Here is a 16,170-nt window from a genome sequence, read left to right on the forward strand (position 1 = left end):
CAAAGTTGGGTGGGAGGGTGAAAATATGCTTCAGCATGATTTGGACTGGATAATAGATAAATGTGAGGTTATCCACTTTGGTAGCAAAAATAGGAAAGCAGATCTGAACGGGTGTAAATTAAGATACTCAGTGAGACCTTGGTATTCTCATGCATCAGTTGCTGAAAATACAGCAGGCAGTAAAGATGATAAATGGTGTGTTGGCCTTTATAGCAAGAGGATTTCAGTATAGGAATAGGGATGTTTTACTGCAATTGCACAGGACATTAGTGAGGTCACACCTGGAGTAGTGTGTGCAATTTTGGTGTCCTTATCTGAGGAAGGATGTTCCTTCCAAAGAGGGAATACAGCGAAGGTTTACCAGGCTGATTCCTGGGTTGGCATATGAGGAGAGACTAAGTCGGTTAGGATTATATTCACTGGAGTTTAGAAAAGTGGGAGGGGATCTCACATAAACTTATAAAATTCTAACAAGATTAGAAAGGGTAGATTCAGAAAGAATGTTCCTGGGGAATCCAGATTCTAGGGGTAAGCCTTTTAGGACTATGGGGAGGAGATAAATAGTCGAGGCCAAAATGTGCAATTTCAAGAAGGAATTAGATATAACTCTTGAGGTTAAAGAGATCAAGGGATAGGGGGGGGGAAAGGTGGGATCAGGCTATTGAATATGATCAGCCATGATCACAATGAATGGCAGAGCAGGCTCGAAGGGCCGAATGGCCTACTACTGCTTCTATTTTCTATGTATGCTTCTATGTATTCCTAATACTCCTAGTATTTATATATAAAATCCCGAGCCACCCCACTGATGCACGATCATTTCCCTGTGTGGTCACTGACCGTCCCTCGATTCAAGAATTGTCTGCTCAGGGTCACTAGCTCCTGCCATGATCTTCACGTGACTCAGTTGGTCAATTCTAGACCGGCAGATATTTGCGAACATGTAGTGGGATCTGAAGTGCAGGACTTGCAGGATGTAGTGGGATTTGAAGTGCAGGACTTGCTTCCTTTTCTTTCCTGTCCTGATGCCACTCAGTCTTGTTATTGAGGTGTTGCAACGCAGCTTGATGGACAAACTGTTGCCAAACTGAATAATTAACACCAGGCTCTGCCCAGTCATTAAGATCACTGTCACTGCACTTCAAGTAGAGTTTCTGAGTGTCTTTGAAAGATTGTCTATGGTCATAATTTCATATTGCACATACTGAACTGCTCCATCTGTATTAAAGTAAACACCTGCCAGTCCTTCTCTGCATCATCAGTTTGAGTTTCTTTCTAACTATGCTCTATTTTTCCTCTCCTAAAGTTGAATTTTTCCCCATTTCTATTCACCCACTGTGAAAGGATTGCAATAGCAAGCCAATTTAGGGTCACCCTAAAGTATTCATAGAGCTTTTCCCTTCTCTTAATATCTGAAGAATCTAAAGTTCTCTTTTCTACATCACTTAACCACTCTGATGTTATTTCTTCCCAGTCTTATTTCTGCACGACATCAAACATAACCAAGATAACTACTTTTCTCTTCTTCTCCAACCTAACACCGAGTTGAGCAAACTCTCCTCTCTGCAAATCCCGCAACTTCTTTCCTATATCACTGGTTTCTCTCAATTTCCAGACATTTTCCACCCATTTTGTTGCTTTGTCTGCTTTGACAAGTCTGTACAAAGGAAAAAGTTATTGTGCGCACACTTGCACTTCTTTCAAGCTTCATGAAAATGTTAAACATTTATGGAAATTCAGTAATTTTAAAACAAAAATGCTTACAATGGATTCTTTGAGTGTTACCTTATCAATTCTTTTTTGCCAGCTGTCTTCCCGTTTCACCATCAATTCAATGCAGTGAGAAAGTGTAGCCAGTATTCCTGCCGTAGTAGCCTTGAAAGTGATAGCTTCACCTTTAAAATCTATTCCATTGATCCCTTTGGGTGTCACACTTGGAAACACTGTACAAAGGATACAAAATACACAACATGATTCTGAGAACATCTGCAACTCAGTTGGTTACCTAACTCAGAGCTGCAACAGTAACGCATGAATCATAAACTTTATAAAAACAGATAAAATCCATGTATTACTCCCAGGTATTCCAACATGCAAGTAAATGACAACACAAAAATATTATCGATGATGTAAAGATGTCTTTTGTAACAGAGGACCATTTTTCAAAGTTATAGGTCTAATACAGATTTCTAGTCAATGAAGGTCTTCTTGAAACCAAGGTTACAAATTTCTAAAAAGCCCAATTCTGAGAACAGTCATTCCTTTGCTTGCCATACTTGTGTTTCAACAGATAAATGTTTCTTCTGATACCCATCTTAAATATAACAATTTAACTTCAGGTACAATGGTTGGTACATCATTAAGAGTCCATTTGCCTACATGATTTTCCACCCATCACATTAATATTTTTGAGAATAACATGGAGTGGAGGCCAGGCTCATTGACAAATGAAGTATTCTCAATAGTTCTTGCACATTTGCAAGCAGTCAGATTTTTTTTTTTTAAGTTGAAGGTGAAGGGAAAAAGGACCATGACTAATTAACCAAACATTTTGGACAAGCTGGAATAAGCTGAATGGAGCTATGCTATTGAAACTTGAAATCTGTGCAACTCCATTATTTTTGTTCAAGCACTCATAATGCCTTTCGTGAAGGAAGCATAGCAAGACCTTTTTTATCGGCAAAGGAAAAAAAAGGAATGGCAACGAACCATGGTGAAGTCATTGAGACTTTAGTCAAAAGGTTAGTTTTTGAGAAAGTTATGAAAAGATACACCGAATAAGTGGAGGGGCAAAGTTGTTCAGGGAGAGACAGAGAGCAAGGCCAAGGCAGCTAAAGATTCTGCCATCAATGTGAAGACACCAGGTTGTGGCAAGTGATATGGAAAACAAATACATTATAAAACACAAATATAATTAAAAATGCAGTAGATATTTTCATTTCTGCTCTGTAAATTAAGGAGACCCGACATTTTGCAATATACTAATTATGTGTACACTGAAATGATTATAATTGTGCAATGCATTTATTATTTTATACTTAGTTTTTATTTTAATGAGTGGGTAATGAATCAGGATTACTGGTTTTATTTGTACTGTCATCACAATTTGGCACCTGCCATCAAGGTGATCCACCTAAAAACTGCAACTGACTCTGCTCACACAACTATTGAAATGATCTAATATACACATTATCTGCATGAAAATTCTTCTGTGTGAGAAAAAGGAGCTAATTTAAGAAGCATGAGAAACATTTTTCATTCACAGATAAACAATTTATTGCTTTGAAGGTTAGAGTGGTTCAGCAAAAAAAAGCTACAATTTTTCAAGATACTTACATTTCTCTTTGCTGCCATTATTATTATGTATAAATTCCCCATCCGATCGTGTGGTTGGAAAAGCATCTTCATCATCTTCTACTACTAAAATAGTAGAATTAAATGTTTAATACATTCTTCCAGACCTCTGTCAAACAAACCAATTCTTATTCAGTTTCTATACCAGCTTAAGCCACATCTTCCTAAAGTCCAAGAACATATACTGCATTCACACATTCCAACGACAGTGGTCTCTATTTAACAGTGTTGAGAGTTTTATGAATGATGCTAAGCTGAGGAAAAGCTACAATTGTTGCACTTGAATTTCTCTGAATACATGACTGGTACCAATGCTGTTACAGTTCGAGTCAAGGCAGCACTACCAGGAACGTGGAAAGACAGAGTTTGCCACGGTTCCCAAGGTCTAACCCAAGTAGAACTTCAGATATTAACTCTCTGCTACAAAATTGGATAACATACTCAAAGGTTTGGGCTTTACTGAAAAATGAATCTGCAATTTTTTTACACTTGCTTTGCCACAGATTAGCATTGTGAGAGATTAACAAGCATCTCTTAATTAGAGCATAATACCCTAAAGACATGATATCCCCACGAGATTATTCTGTTTTCTCTGAAAGACAGTAAATGCTACTCGCAGTTCCACTGAGGCTAAAATGAAGACTGTTTTCAAGCAAGATTTAAAAAAAACAGATAAATAGCACAAAACTTGCAGTGAAACGTTTGATTTACAATACTGAAGTTTCAAATAAAAAAAAACAAATCCTTCTAATTTCTGGTATTTCATTAAAGATTGTCAAACTGCAGCACAGTGCTTAGCACTGCTGCCTCACAGCATCAGGGACCCAGGTTCAATTCCGGCTTCGGGTGACTGTGTGGAGTTTGCACGTTCTCCCCGTGTCTGCGTGGGTTTCCTCTGGGTGCTCCGGTTTCCTCCCACACTCCAAAGATATGCTGGTTAGGGTTGATTAGCCATGCTCAATTGCCCCTTAATGTCAAGGGGATTAGCAAGGTAAATAGGTGGGGTTACGGGGACAGAGCCCAGGTGGGATTGTTGTCGGTGCAGGCTCAATAGGCCGAATGGCCTCCTTCTGCACTGCATGTATGAAAAAAATATCCAGGGCCAAAATGTTGTGTGATTTCAAGAATAAATTAGATATAGCTCTTGGGGCTAAAGGGATTTCAAGAATAAATTAGATATAGCTCTTGGGGCTAAAGGGATCAAGGGACTTGGGGGGGGGGGAGAAGGGAGAGAGAAGAGAAATCAGGATATTGAACCCGATGATCAGCCATGATCAAAATGAATGGCAGAGCAGGCTCGAAGAACCGAATGGCCTACTCCTGCTTCTGGTTTCCATGTTTCTGTATCCAGGGCTGAGTAGCAAGGTGAGGAAGTATTGCCAACATGCTGTTCTGGGCATTTTATATTTCTAACATAAACTCAACAGTTTAAAAAAAAACTATAAAGCAGCACATCTTTCCTCACAAAAGTCATTCTGAAATAATATTTATTCACAAGGTTAAAGAGTACAAGATTGAGCCAGCAATTTAAAATGTCCCATCTTGAGGAAAATATCAATGCACCTTTATCTCTCTGGAGTTCATCTTTAGAGACAGCATCAGCACAAGCATCAAAGTACTTCTGTAGTGTATCAACCTGTCTGCATAGGATATCGCGAAAGGTTTCCATTTCAGCAAGTTTTTCACGCAGGCTGTGGCCTTTCTGAAATCAGAAAACAGGTTATTTATAATTCCTTCAAAATTAAAAAGGTTATTAAATTTCCTGAGCTTCTTTACAGATAACTGACAAAAACAGAATTAAACCTAAAATGCTGGAAAATCTCAGCCGGCCTGACAGCATCTGTGGAGAGAGAATAGAGCCAAAGTTTCGAGTCTGGATGACCCTTCGTTGGAACTGAAGACAATAGAATATAGGGTGATATTTATACTGTTAGGGTGAGGGGGGAGGGGATGGACAAAGATGGCATAGATAAAAAGACAAAGAGAACGGAAATGGTGGTGATAATGGCTGAGACGGGTGCTGATAGTGGACATTAAAAGATCAGAATGTGTAAACGGCAGAACAAAGATAAGGACAAAATGAGATACCAGATGGCCCGAGCGGGGTGAGTGCGGGGGGTGGTTGGAGATGGAAAGTGAGATTTTAAATAGGGTGGAAAAATGAAATGGAAGAAATGAGAAATAAATAAGATGAATGGAAATAGAGCGATGATTCATCTCCCGCACCATTGCTCACACACTCCCCTCTCTCCCAGAACCAGGATAGGCTCCCCCTTGTCCTCACTTTTCACAGCCTCTGTATTCCAAGGAGCATCCTCTGCCATGTCAGTTAACTCCAGCATGATGCTCCCACCAAACACATCTTCCCCTCACTCCCCTGTCAGCATTGCTCAGGGACTGTTCCCTCGGGGATACCCTGGTCCACTCCTCCATCACACCCAACACCTCACCCCTGCACAGAGTACCTTTCCATACAATCACAGAAGGGGCAACACCTACCCCTTCACCTCCTCCCTGCTCACCATCCAAGGGCCTACACACTCGTTTCAAGTGAAGCAGCGCTTCAAATGCGCCTCCTCCTTTAATTTGGTCGATTGCATTCACTGCTCCCAATGTGGTTTACTCTACATCAGAGACACGAAACACAGACTAGGTGACTGCTTCGCAGAACACCTTTGGTCCATCTGCAAGCAGGACTCAAACCTTCCGGTCGCTTGCCATTTCAACACACCCTCCTGCTCTCATGTCCACATGTCCATCCTTGGTCTGTTACAATGTTCCAGTGAAGCGCAGCACAAACTGGAGGAACTGCACCTGAACTTCTGATTAGGCACTTTACAGCCTTCCAGACTTAAACTGAGTTCAACAATTTCAAACTGTGAACCCTCTCTTCCACCCTCACCCCATTTATTTAATTTCATTTCATCTTTATTTATTTTTTCACTTCTTCCATCGCTTAATTTTTCCACTTTAAAAAAAATCTCTCATTCCATTCATTTCCACCCAGCATGGTCTCTCCTCCCTCCACCCCAATAGGGCTATCAATTACATGTCTCAGGTTGCTCTTTGACACTCTTTTCACCTTCTGTTCTGCCATTTACACATTCTGATCTCTTAATGGCCGCTATTAGAACCCTCCTTAGCCATGATCACCACCATTTGCATTCTGTGTTTTTGTCTATGACATCTTTGTCAATACCCCCCCACCCCTCATCACCCCAACGGTATAAATATAATCCTATATTCTGTTGTCTTCAACTCTGACGAAGGGACTCACCTGCACTCGAAACGTTGGCTCTATTCGCCCTCCACAGATGCTGTCAGACATGCTAAGATTTTCCAGCATTTTCTGTTCTTGTTTCAGATTCCAGCATCCATGGTAAATTGCTCTTATAAAGGTAATTTACAACTTGGGTTACTGACAAACAATGTAAATAGCTGTTATACCAGGGGCAAATCCTGAGTGAGCATTTAGACTCTGAGCTGGTGTAGAACAAAGGTCTGCAAGTTCCACAATTGATTTTTATACATGTGTAAATATGATTACTTACAATATCAGAATTGGCAGTATAGTGGCTACGTGACTGGACCAGTAACCAGAGGTCTGGACTAGTCATCAGAATGCCTGGTTTTAAATCCCAACATGACTGATGGTGAATTTAAATATAGTTGAGTAAATCTGGAATAAAAAACTGGTATAGTAATGGCAACCCATGTAATTACTGGATTCTTGTAAAACCTTACATGTTTCACTTGTGTTCTTTAAGGAAGGAAATCTCTTATCCTTAGTCGGTTTGAGCTATCGGCAACGCCAGGCTCACAGCAGTGTGGCTGACTATTAACTGTGGTCTGAGTTATCAAAAAGGTGGCCCACCAACACCTTCGAAAACAATTAAGTAAATTGGGCAATAAATTATGACCTTTTAAGTAACAGTCATATCCCCACGAGTTTGTTTTGGGCTCCACAGTTTCAATTAGGATTGTGAAATCAATCACTGTGACTTCAGGGACCACAGAAGAAGTGTTCACGTTGCAGTTCCTGTCAGGCTTTGTGTAGCCTGCAAATTATTCTACAACGCTGTACCCAACTTCCTGCCACCCAGATTTCCACAGCTTGTGCGTGATAGCGGCGAGGGAAGATGTACTGACAAGATGATGATGACGTGTTCAAACATGAGAAATATAATTCCGGACAAATTTACTTGTCAACTGCATTAGGCAACAAGGAAACTGCATTGGTAAGAAAATGATAGTGTGGATTCCTTGTTGGTGACATACAGAATATGATTGCATACTTTACATTATTTTGCCCTTGTGTTGCATGTAATAAATTCCCATAAGTGCTGTTGGGCAACTTCATTAGTGTGCCCATCCCAGAAATTTGAAGAAGTGTGGTTTGCAGCAATTTTATTCTACTCTCCACCAACCCGTTTCCACTTCCTCCTCCCAAACCATCATAAAAATGTTACATTCTGATGACTCCTTTGATGCTGATCAGAAAGAGCAGCATCAAGAGGTCAAGTGCACACATCTATCAACTCCAATCATTTCAAACTGGTGGAATGGGAAGCCGAGCATAAATTGAGAACAGAGGAAAGCAGAACTGGAATTGGAAGACAGTAAAGGAAAAAATAAGTTTATTTATTAGTGTCACAAGTAGGCTTACATTAACACTGCAGTGAAGTTACTGTGAAAATCCCCTAGTTGCCACACTCCGGCATCTGATCGGGTACACTGAGGGAGAATTTAGCATGGCCAATGCACCTAACCAGCATGTTGATCGGACTGTGGGAGGAAACCGAAGCACCCGGAGGAAACCCACGCAGACACGGGGAGAACGTGCAGACTCGGCACAGACAGTGACCCAAGCCAGGAATCGAATGCGGGTCCTTGGCGCTGAGAGGCAACAGCGCTAATCGCTGTGTCACCGTGTCGCCCTGAGCAAGAGAGTGTGCAAGAGACCGTGAGCAAATGAGTGCAGAAGCTGGAACAAACCAAAGTTGGAAAATAGACAAAAGAAACAGAGTTCAGTTGTGTTTAATAGTATACACCTAAATAAGATGAGTATAGTGAATAAGGCAGATGAGGTAAGGGCATAAATTGGCACATGAAAGCATGAGGGTTTTTTTAAGCTCGACTGAAACATGGCTTGGAGAAGGGCAGGAGTGGCAGCTTAATACTGCTGGTTACAGGATTTTCATTGGAGATAGAAAGCAAGGAAAAGAAGAGGCAGGTTGGCCATATTCAGTAAGAAAACAATTACCTTGTAAAAAGCAGTAATATATTAGAGGAATCATCAAATGAGGATATAGGAGTTGAACCAAGACACAAAAATAGGGGCAATTCCACGGCTGACCTAATAGCTCGAGGGAGGAAGAGGAGCAAATTTGTAGCAAATCTTTGACAAATGCAATAAAGAGAATAAAATGGTGGATTCCAATTATTCCAATAATAACTGGGATACAGTCACTGTAAAGGGTACAAAGGCTGCAGAATTCCTAAATTGCACTTAAGAGCTTTTTTAGCCACCATGTGGCAAGTCCAATAGTGATTCTAGTTCCACTAGATTTAGTAAGAACAACAAAGATAAATAGAAGTAAAGGTTCCAAACCGGGAGTCAGCTCATTGTACTTGAAGGTAAATCAAGAGCAATGGAGAGGAATTCAAGTAATTTGGGTAAACATTTTCCCAGAGGCAAAGTATGGGACAGCCAAATCTAGAGCTTTGGATGACAAGGTGCTTAGAGAATAAAATAAGGAAAAAAGGGTAAGTTTATATCAGACACCAAGCGCTTAACACTACAGAAAACCTAGAATAGTGCAGCAAATGCAGCAGCAAAATTTAAAAGTTAAGAAAGCAAAAAAGTATGAAAAAATACTGCCAAGTAAAATCAAGGAAAATCCCCTTACTTTAAAAAGGATATAGTAACATTGGAGGTAGTCCAAAGGGAGGAAGTGTTAGGTTTTTTTAGGGAATATAAAGACTGACAAATCCCCAGGGCCTGATGGAATCTATCCCAGGCTGCTCAAGGAGACGAGAGATGACATCGCTGGGCCTCTGACGCAAATCTTTGTCTCATCACTGGACACAGGTGAGGTCCCAGAGGACTGGAGGATAGCTAATGTGGTCCCGTTATTTAAGAAGGGTAGGAAGGATAACCCAGGAAATTATAGGCCGGTGAGCTTGACGTCCGCGGTAGGGAAGTTGTTGGAGAGGATTCTTAGAGATAGGATGTATGCGCATTTAGAAAGGAATAAATTCATTAACGATAGTCAGCATGGTTTTGTGAGAGGGAGGTCATGCCTCACTAACCTGGTGGAGTTTTTTGAAGAAGTGACTAGAATGGTTGACGAGGGAAGGGCCATGGATGTCGTCTATATGGACTTGAGTAAAGCATTTGACAAAGTCCCTCATGATAGGTTGGTACAAAAGGTTGGATCTCATGGGATAAAGGGGGAGGTGGCTAGATGGGTGGAGAACTGACTTGGTCACAGAAGACAGAGGGTGGTAGTGGAAGGGTCTTTTTCCGGCTGGATGACTGTGACTAGTGGTGTTCCGCAGGGCTCTGTATTGGGACCTCTGCTGCTTGTGATTTATATAAACGATCTGGAAAAAGGTGTAACTGGGGTGATCAGTAAGTTTGCAGACGACACAAAACTGGCAGGACTTGCAGATAGTGAGGAACATTGTCAGAGGCTACAGAAGGATATAGATAGGCTGGAAATTTGGGCAAAGAAATGGCAGATGGAGTTCAATCCAGATAAATGCGAAGTGATGCATTTTGGTAGAACTAACGTAGGGGGGAGCTATACGATAAATGGCAGAACCATAAAGGGTGTAGATACGCAGAGGGAGCTGGGTGTGCAAGTCCACAGATCCTTGAGGGGGGGGGGGGGGGGGGGGGGGGGAAAGAGAGAGAGAGAGAGAGAGAAGGTTTAACACGGATATCAGAAGGACGTATTTGACACAGAGGGTGGTGGGCGGACACACTGGGAACGTTTAAAACTTATCTAGATAGCCACATGAACGGAGTGGGAATGGAGGGATACAAAAGAATGGACTAGTTTGGACCAGGGAGCGGCGCGGGCTTGGAGGGCCGAAGGGCCTGTTCCTGTGCTGCATTGTTCTTTGTTCACCTGGCTAATTCCTGGGAGGGGAGTGTTTTCCTATCAACAGAGACTAAATAGTCTGGCTTTGTATTCCTTGGAGTTTACAAGAGTGAGGGGTGACCATATTCAAACATATAAGATCCTGAGGGGACTTGACAAGGTGAGATGTTTTCACTAGTGGGAGAGTCTTGAACAAGGGGACATAAAACCCCTAAGCTAATCCCAATTACCCGCATTTGGCCCATATCCCTCGATACCCATTTTACCCATGTAACTGTCAAAATGCTTTTTAAAAGATAAAATTGTACCCGCCTCTACTACTACCTCTGACAGCTTGTTCCAGACACTCACCACCCTCTGTGTGAAAAAATTGCCCCTCTGGACACTTTTGTATCTCTTCCCTCTCACCTTAAACCTATGCCCTCTAGTTTTAGACTCCCCTACCTTTGGGAAAAGATATTGACTATCTAGCTGATCTGTGCCCCTCATTATTTTATAGGCCTCTATAAGATCACCCCTCAGCCTCCTATGCTCCAGAGAAAAAAGTCCCAGTCTATCCAGCCTCTCCTTATAACTCAAACCATCAAGTCCCGGTAGCATCCTAGTAAATCTTTTCTGCACTCTTTCTAGTTTAACAATATCATTTTATAATAGGGTGACCAGAACTGTACACAGTATTCCAAGTATGGCCTTACCAATGTCTTGTACAACTTCAACAAGACGTCCCAACTCCTGTCTTCGATGTTCTGACCAATGAAACCAAGCATGCCGAATGCCTTCTTCACCACTCTGTCCACCTGTGACTCCACTTTCAAGGAGCTATGAACATGTACCCCTCGATCTCTTTGTTCTGTAACTCTCCCCAACACCCTACCATTAACTGAGTAAGTCCTGCCCTGGTTCAACCCACCAAAATGCATCACCTCTCATTTGTCTAAATTAAATTCCATTGGGTCAGCCCACTGGCCCAATTGATCAAGATCCCGTCGCAATCGGAGATAACTTTCTCCGCTGTCCACTATGCCACCAATCTTGGTGTCATTTGCAAACTTACTAACCATGCCTCCTATATTCTCATCCAAATCATTAATATAAATGACAAATAACAATGGACCCAGCATTGAACCCCGAGGCACACCGCTGGTCACAGGCCTCCAGTTTGATAAACAACTCTCTACAACCACCCTCCGGCTTCTGTCAAGAGGCCAATTTTGTATCCATTTAGTGACCTCACCCTGGATCCCGAGAGATTTAACCTGATGCAACAACCTACCATGCGGTACCTTGTCAAAGGCCTTGCTAAAGTCAACTGCACTGCCCTCATCTACCTTCTTGGTTACCCCTTCAAAAATCTCAATCAAATTTGTGAGACATGATTTTCCACTCACAAAGCTATGCTGACTGTCCCTAATCAGTCCTTGCGTCTCTAAATGCCTGTAGACCCCGTCTCTCAAAATACTTTCCAACAACTTACCCACCACAGATGTGAGGCTCACTGGCCTTTAGTTCCCAGGTTTTTCCCTGCAGCCCTTTTTAAATAAAGACACAACATTTGCCACCCTCCAACCTTCAGGCACCTCACCTGTGACTAACGATGATTCAAATATCTCTGCTAAGGGATCCGCAATTTCCTCCCTAGCCTCCCACAATGTCCTGGGATACACTTTATCAGGTCCCGGGGATTTATGTACCTTGATGTGCTTTCAGACTTCCAGCACCTCTTTCTCGGTAATATGTACACTCCTCAAGACATCACTATTTATTTCCTCAAGTTCCCCGACATCCATGCTTTTCTCAACAGTAAATACTAATGAGAAATATTCATTTAGGATCTCACCCATCTCTTGTGGATCCACACATAGATGTCCTTGTTGATCCTTAAGAAGCCCTACTCTCTCCCTTTATGTATTGGTAGAAGCTCTTTGGATTATCCTTTGCCTGATCTCTTACAAGAGAAAGGGCTGGTCAATTAAAACCGTGAGGTACATAGAAATTTCTTCTTGTAGAGGGTAGTTAATCTCTGGAATTCTCTGCCTCAAAGGGTGGTGGAGGCTGGATCATTAGAAGTATTCAAGGTAGCGGTGGATAAGTATTTGATAGATTAAGGAAGAGGGGGCTAGGGGGAAATGCACAGAAAAGGAGTTGAGGTCAGCATAGATCAGCCATGATTGTATTGAATTGCAGGGCAGGTTTGAAGGACCTGGTGGCCTACTCCGGCCTCTATTTCTTGTGTTGTGTTCCTGTGAATGGCATCATACTAAATTGCTAATTTTCTATGATTCTTATGATTTCCATCAACAAATCAGAATTAAAAGTTTGTCTGGGGTGCAAGTTTTGTATGAGGATATTGAACTACAATTTAAAACTGTTGACTATATTTACAGATTATTTCTAATTCCATTTGTAAGTCAACAAAAATCAGAGGTGGAACCCACTCAAAGCATGAATGTTCACTGCATACAAACTGTCCCAGTTAGCAATTACTGCCCAACAAACTCTTTCAACAGCTTGGCATGCACAACTGCCAGGCACCCAGGATCAATTCCAGCCTTGGATGATTGACTGTGTGCACATTCTCCCCGTGCCTGCGCGAGTTTCCTCTAGGTGCTCCAGTTTCCTCCCACAGTCCACAAAGGTGTGTAGGTTAAGTGGATTAGCCATGGTAAATGCATGGGATTGCGGGGATAGGGCCTGGGTAAGATGCCCTTTTGGGACGTCAGTGTAGACTCGATGAGCCAAATGCCTCTTTCTGCAGTGTAGTGATTCTATGATATTGGCCCAGAAGCTATCACACCACAGGAAAGCGGTCTCAAATTAGTTCAGAGTTCCAATGGGTGTTTCTTGTACATCTACAGTGTACACGACCCTTTGAGTCAAAGAGTAACCTCTCCTTTAAACATAAGGATCATTAATTTAACTTTCTATGGAATGAACTGTCTTTTTGGTCACAATATTGGGAAAAACTATAACAACTGGAAAAATAACTCATTTGCTAATGCTGAAAGGATGGAGACATAGAAACATATCATGAAGAACTTAATTCAGTGATGAACATTTGGGATCATCTGCCAAGCGTTCGAGTTCAAAACACATCCAGTGCTATAGTTGGTCCCAGAGTATTTGAGCTAAATTTCAAGGGTAGCTCTTTTCCATGTCTTTGACTTTATATTTTTAGTGTAGAACAATTTTAACCACTACTTCCAATAGTGTACATGGGCCTTCAGCCGTCATCTTCCCCACCATATGCAATATAAGTCAAAAATACAAGTGGCTAATCTGAATATACCAACCAGATATACACAGAATGTCCCAATTAATTATTCTAGCATTGATTATTTTCATTTGCTTGCCAATTGCTGATGTTCAAAAGTCATATTTTATTGGTTGCCAGAGAAGGCAGTGATTATGGACATGACTTCTATACAAGGTAGGATTCCTCAAGAAACTGGTGGCCACTATGCCCTGATACTCATTGGTCACTTCCAGAGAAAATTCAATGATTTTGCCTGGGACAAAGATTAAACACTGGGTCTTTACTGGAGTTCAGGGTCCCCTGCTTGTGGAGGTTGGTCAGGATCTGCTATGAGTATACATCCAGATTGTAGCTTTCTGCCTCTAGACCCTGCAGGGATACCGACAAAGGAGGTGCGCATTGATGATGCTTTTCTTCCATCAGATGCACTGATCTGTTACAAACAACTCCTTTTTATTAAGCTGCGATGAATATTTTTATCCTTGCAAGAGTTTTCCATTGTACCATGGCAAAACTGGTAGCTCCACTAGGGGTGCTTCCCCAACACCCTCCCACAATTTAGCACTCCTCTTCCACATCAGTTAAATCATCTACCTTGAACAATAGCTGACTGCATGAGGCAAGAGCATTTTTTTTAATTCATCCAAGGGATGTGGGCTTTGCTGGCTAGCTCAGCATTCATTGCCCATCCCTAATTGTTTACTTACTGCTAAAGTAATTAGAATCATGAATGCATTGGATCATAGCAGATTCTGTGGATGTTGCCAGAGGCATTTGCTGCCGGGTACCCTGGTGCTATGCTCAACTTGTCACAAGCCATTCAACAAGTGGTCCCGACTCAGTTAAGTGCATTAAGGAGGTTACAGCACAGAATCTGTTCTGGTTGATCTCACCCCCATTCAGATGGAGCTCCATTGATACCCTCCGCCTCAATTGAACCTTCTTCTGAAAATTCCCTCAATGCCATTCTGCATGAAGGGTTTTTCTGAACAGGATGCTGGTGAACATTACCCACGTATTTGCCCTTGTCATCTCTCCAGATATACGTTGGCATAATATCCTGATTAAAAACAGAACTGCCCAGACAAGGCAGCATCAGTGGAGCAAGAAAAATAGATATAGTTTTTCAGATCGATAAGCTTTTATCATTGACATGAGGAAATGTCATCAACCTGAAACGTTAACTCTGATTCTTGCTTCACAGATGCAGCCTGACCTCTGATTATTTCCAACAATTTTTATTTTACTTCAATTTCCAGCATTTTGACTACTGGCAGAAGTAAACATCTCCAGTGAAAAGCTTTCATTCTTTCATATCCCCTTAAATTTCTAGGAACATCCAATTTTCTCCCTTGCATTATTTTGTTCAAGCAAAGTTGTTCTTAATACAGCAATCATTTCTCCGGGTCGTCAATCCACCTCAATTGGGTTACTTACCAGAAGCTAATGGCCCTCTCTCTCTCTCTCTAACCTCGGCAGATTGAGTATCTTGCATCATTGAAGACTTTTTCTGCTCTTGTTCCTCACCATGCAGTCCAGCAAAAACAATTTGTCACTTTCTATACATGGTAGTGCTGATCTCAGTAACTGGGGTTGGACCAATCAAAACTGCCATGCTGCTTAGCAAGATGATAGGTTGCGTTCAGATAAATTATAGCTATGCAAAGTTTCTCCAACAGCTCAAATAGGTAAATTTGATCAATATCATGTACAATGGATGGCATGATATCCTTTTAATGCAAGACTTTTAGCTATGTAGCCACAACAATCTAACTGCATTATTCCCAATCCTTACCTTTAGTCACAACTTGCAGGAGACATCTGTTATACCTGACTACTTTGTTAATTGTCTTTGAACTTCAAAATGAAAAAGGAGTATTAAATTAATTGATACACATTTGTGTAGCTCAACATTTCTGTAATTAATCACCCAAATATAGAGTACAGCTAAGTTCAAACCTCCCTTTGCTGACAGCATTGTAGATCAATTGTATTCACCCAATGGTGCATTTTGCTTATGTGCAAAATTTAAGCTTTCCTACCTGTTGGTTGAGATCTTGGACTGGCCCAATGGAAGTCTGTGGTAACAAATGAAGGACTGTATAGTTTTTCATCTATAGCCAGCAGTTTACAAGCTTTTAGTTTCCAGTGCCTCTGGGAACTTTCAACAGAATATGCATTTTTGTGCCGATAGCGGCTATGCAAAAAGTACACAAAAAAACAGAATGGATGGGTCCACCATCAGACCCTAGTATATCTGCAAACGGGTTTAATTTCAGAAGCCAGTTTAGTCTGTGATTTAATAAAACTCAGTCTCAGCCCAAAGCAAATCTCATTGAAAACTGCTCAACAATCTGCAGAGTGAATTTTCCATGGTAAGAGTGAAAGCATTGGGACGTGAGGACAGAAAAATTAACTGAAATTTCTTCCACATTTAAAATGGCTCATCTATTC

General features: G+C 41.4%; 1 protein-coding gene across 13 annotated transcripts in view; it reads right to left on the reverse strand.

Moving 5' to 3' along the window:
• The window catches only part of LOC144495074 (ceramide transfer protein), a 166,026-nt gene that overhangs the window by 74,464 nt on the left and 75,392 nt on the right, over positions 1-16,170 (reverse strand). For 6 of the 13 annotated variants that reach the window (XR_013498209.1, XR_013498211.1, XM_078214927.1 and 3 more), the window contains exons 5-8: positions 15,759-15,794; positions 4,918-5,056; positions 3,337-3,420; positions 1,786-1,943 (exon numbers count right to left, since the gene is read on the reverse strand). Coding sequence is in view for 10 of the 13 variants with exons in the window: in XM_078214927.1 (XP_078071053.1) it covers positions 1,786-1,943; positions 3,337-3,420; positions 4,918-5,056; positions 15,759-15,794 (417 nt within the window). In the remaining 3 variants the exon portion in view is untranslated. The remainder of the gene's footprint in view (positions 1-1,785; positions 1,944-3,336; positions 3,421-4,917; positions 5,057-15,758; positions 15,795-16,170) is intronic. The other 7 variants (XR_013498210.1, XM_078214936.1, XM_078214935.1 and 4 more) reach the window with 3 other exon arrangements.

This window comes from Mustelus asterias, chromosome 6 (genome assembly GCF_964213995.1).
Source record: "Mustelus asterias chromosome 6, sMusAst1.hap1.1, whole genome shotgun sequence".
In the NCBI taxonomy this organism is placed as follows: Eukaryota; Metazoa; Chordata; class Chondrichthyes; order Carcharhiniformes; family Triakidae; genus Mustelus; species Mustelus asterias.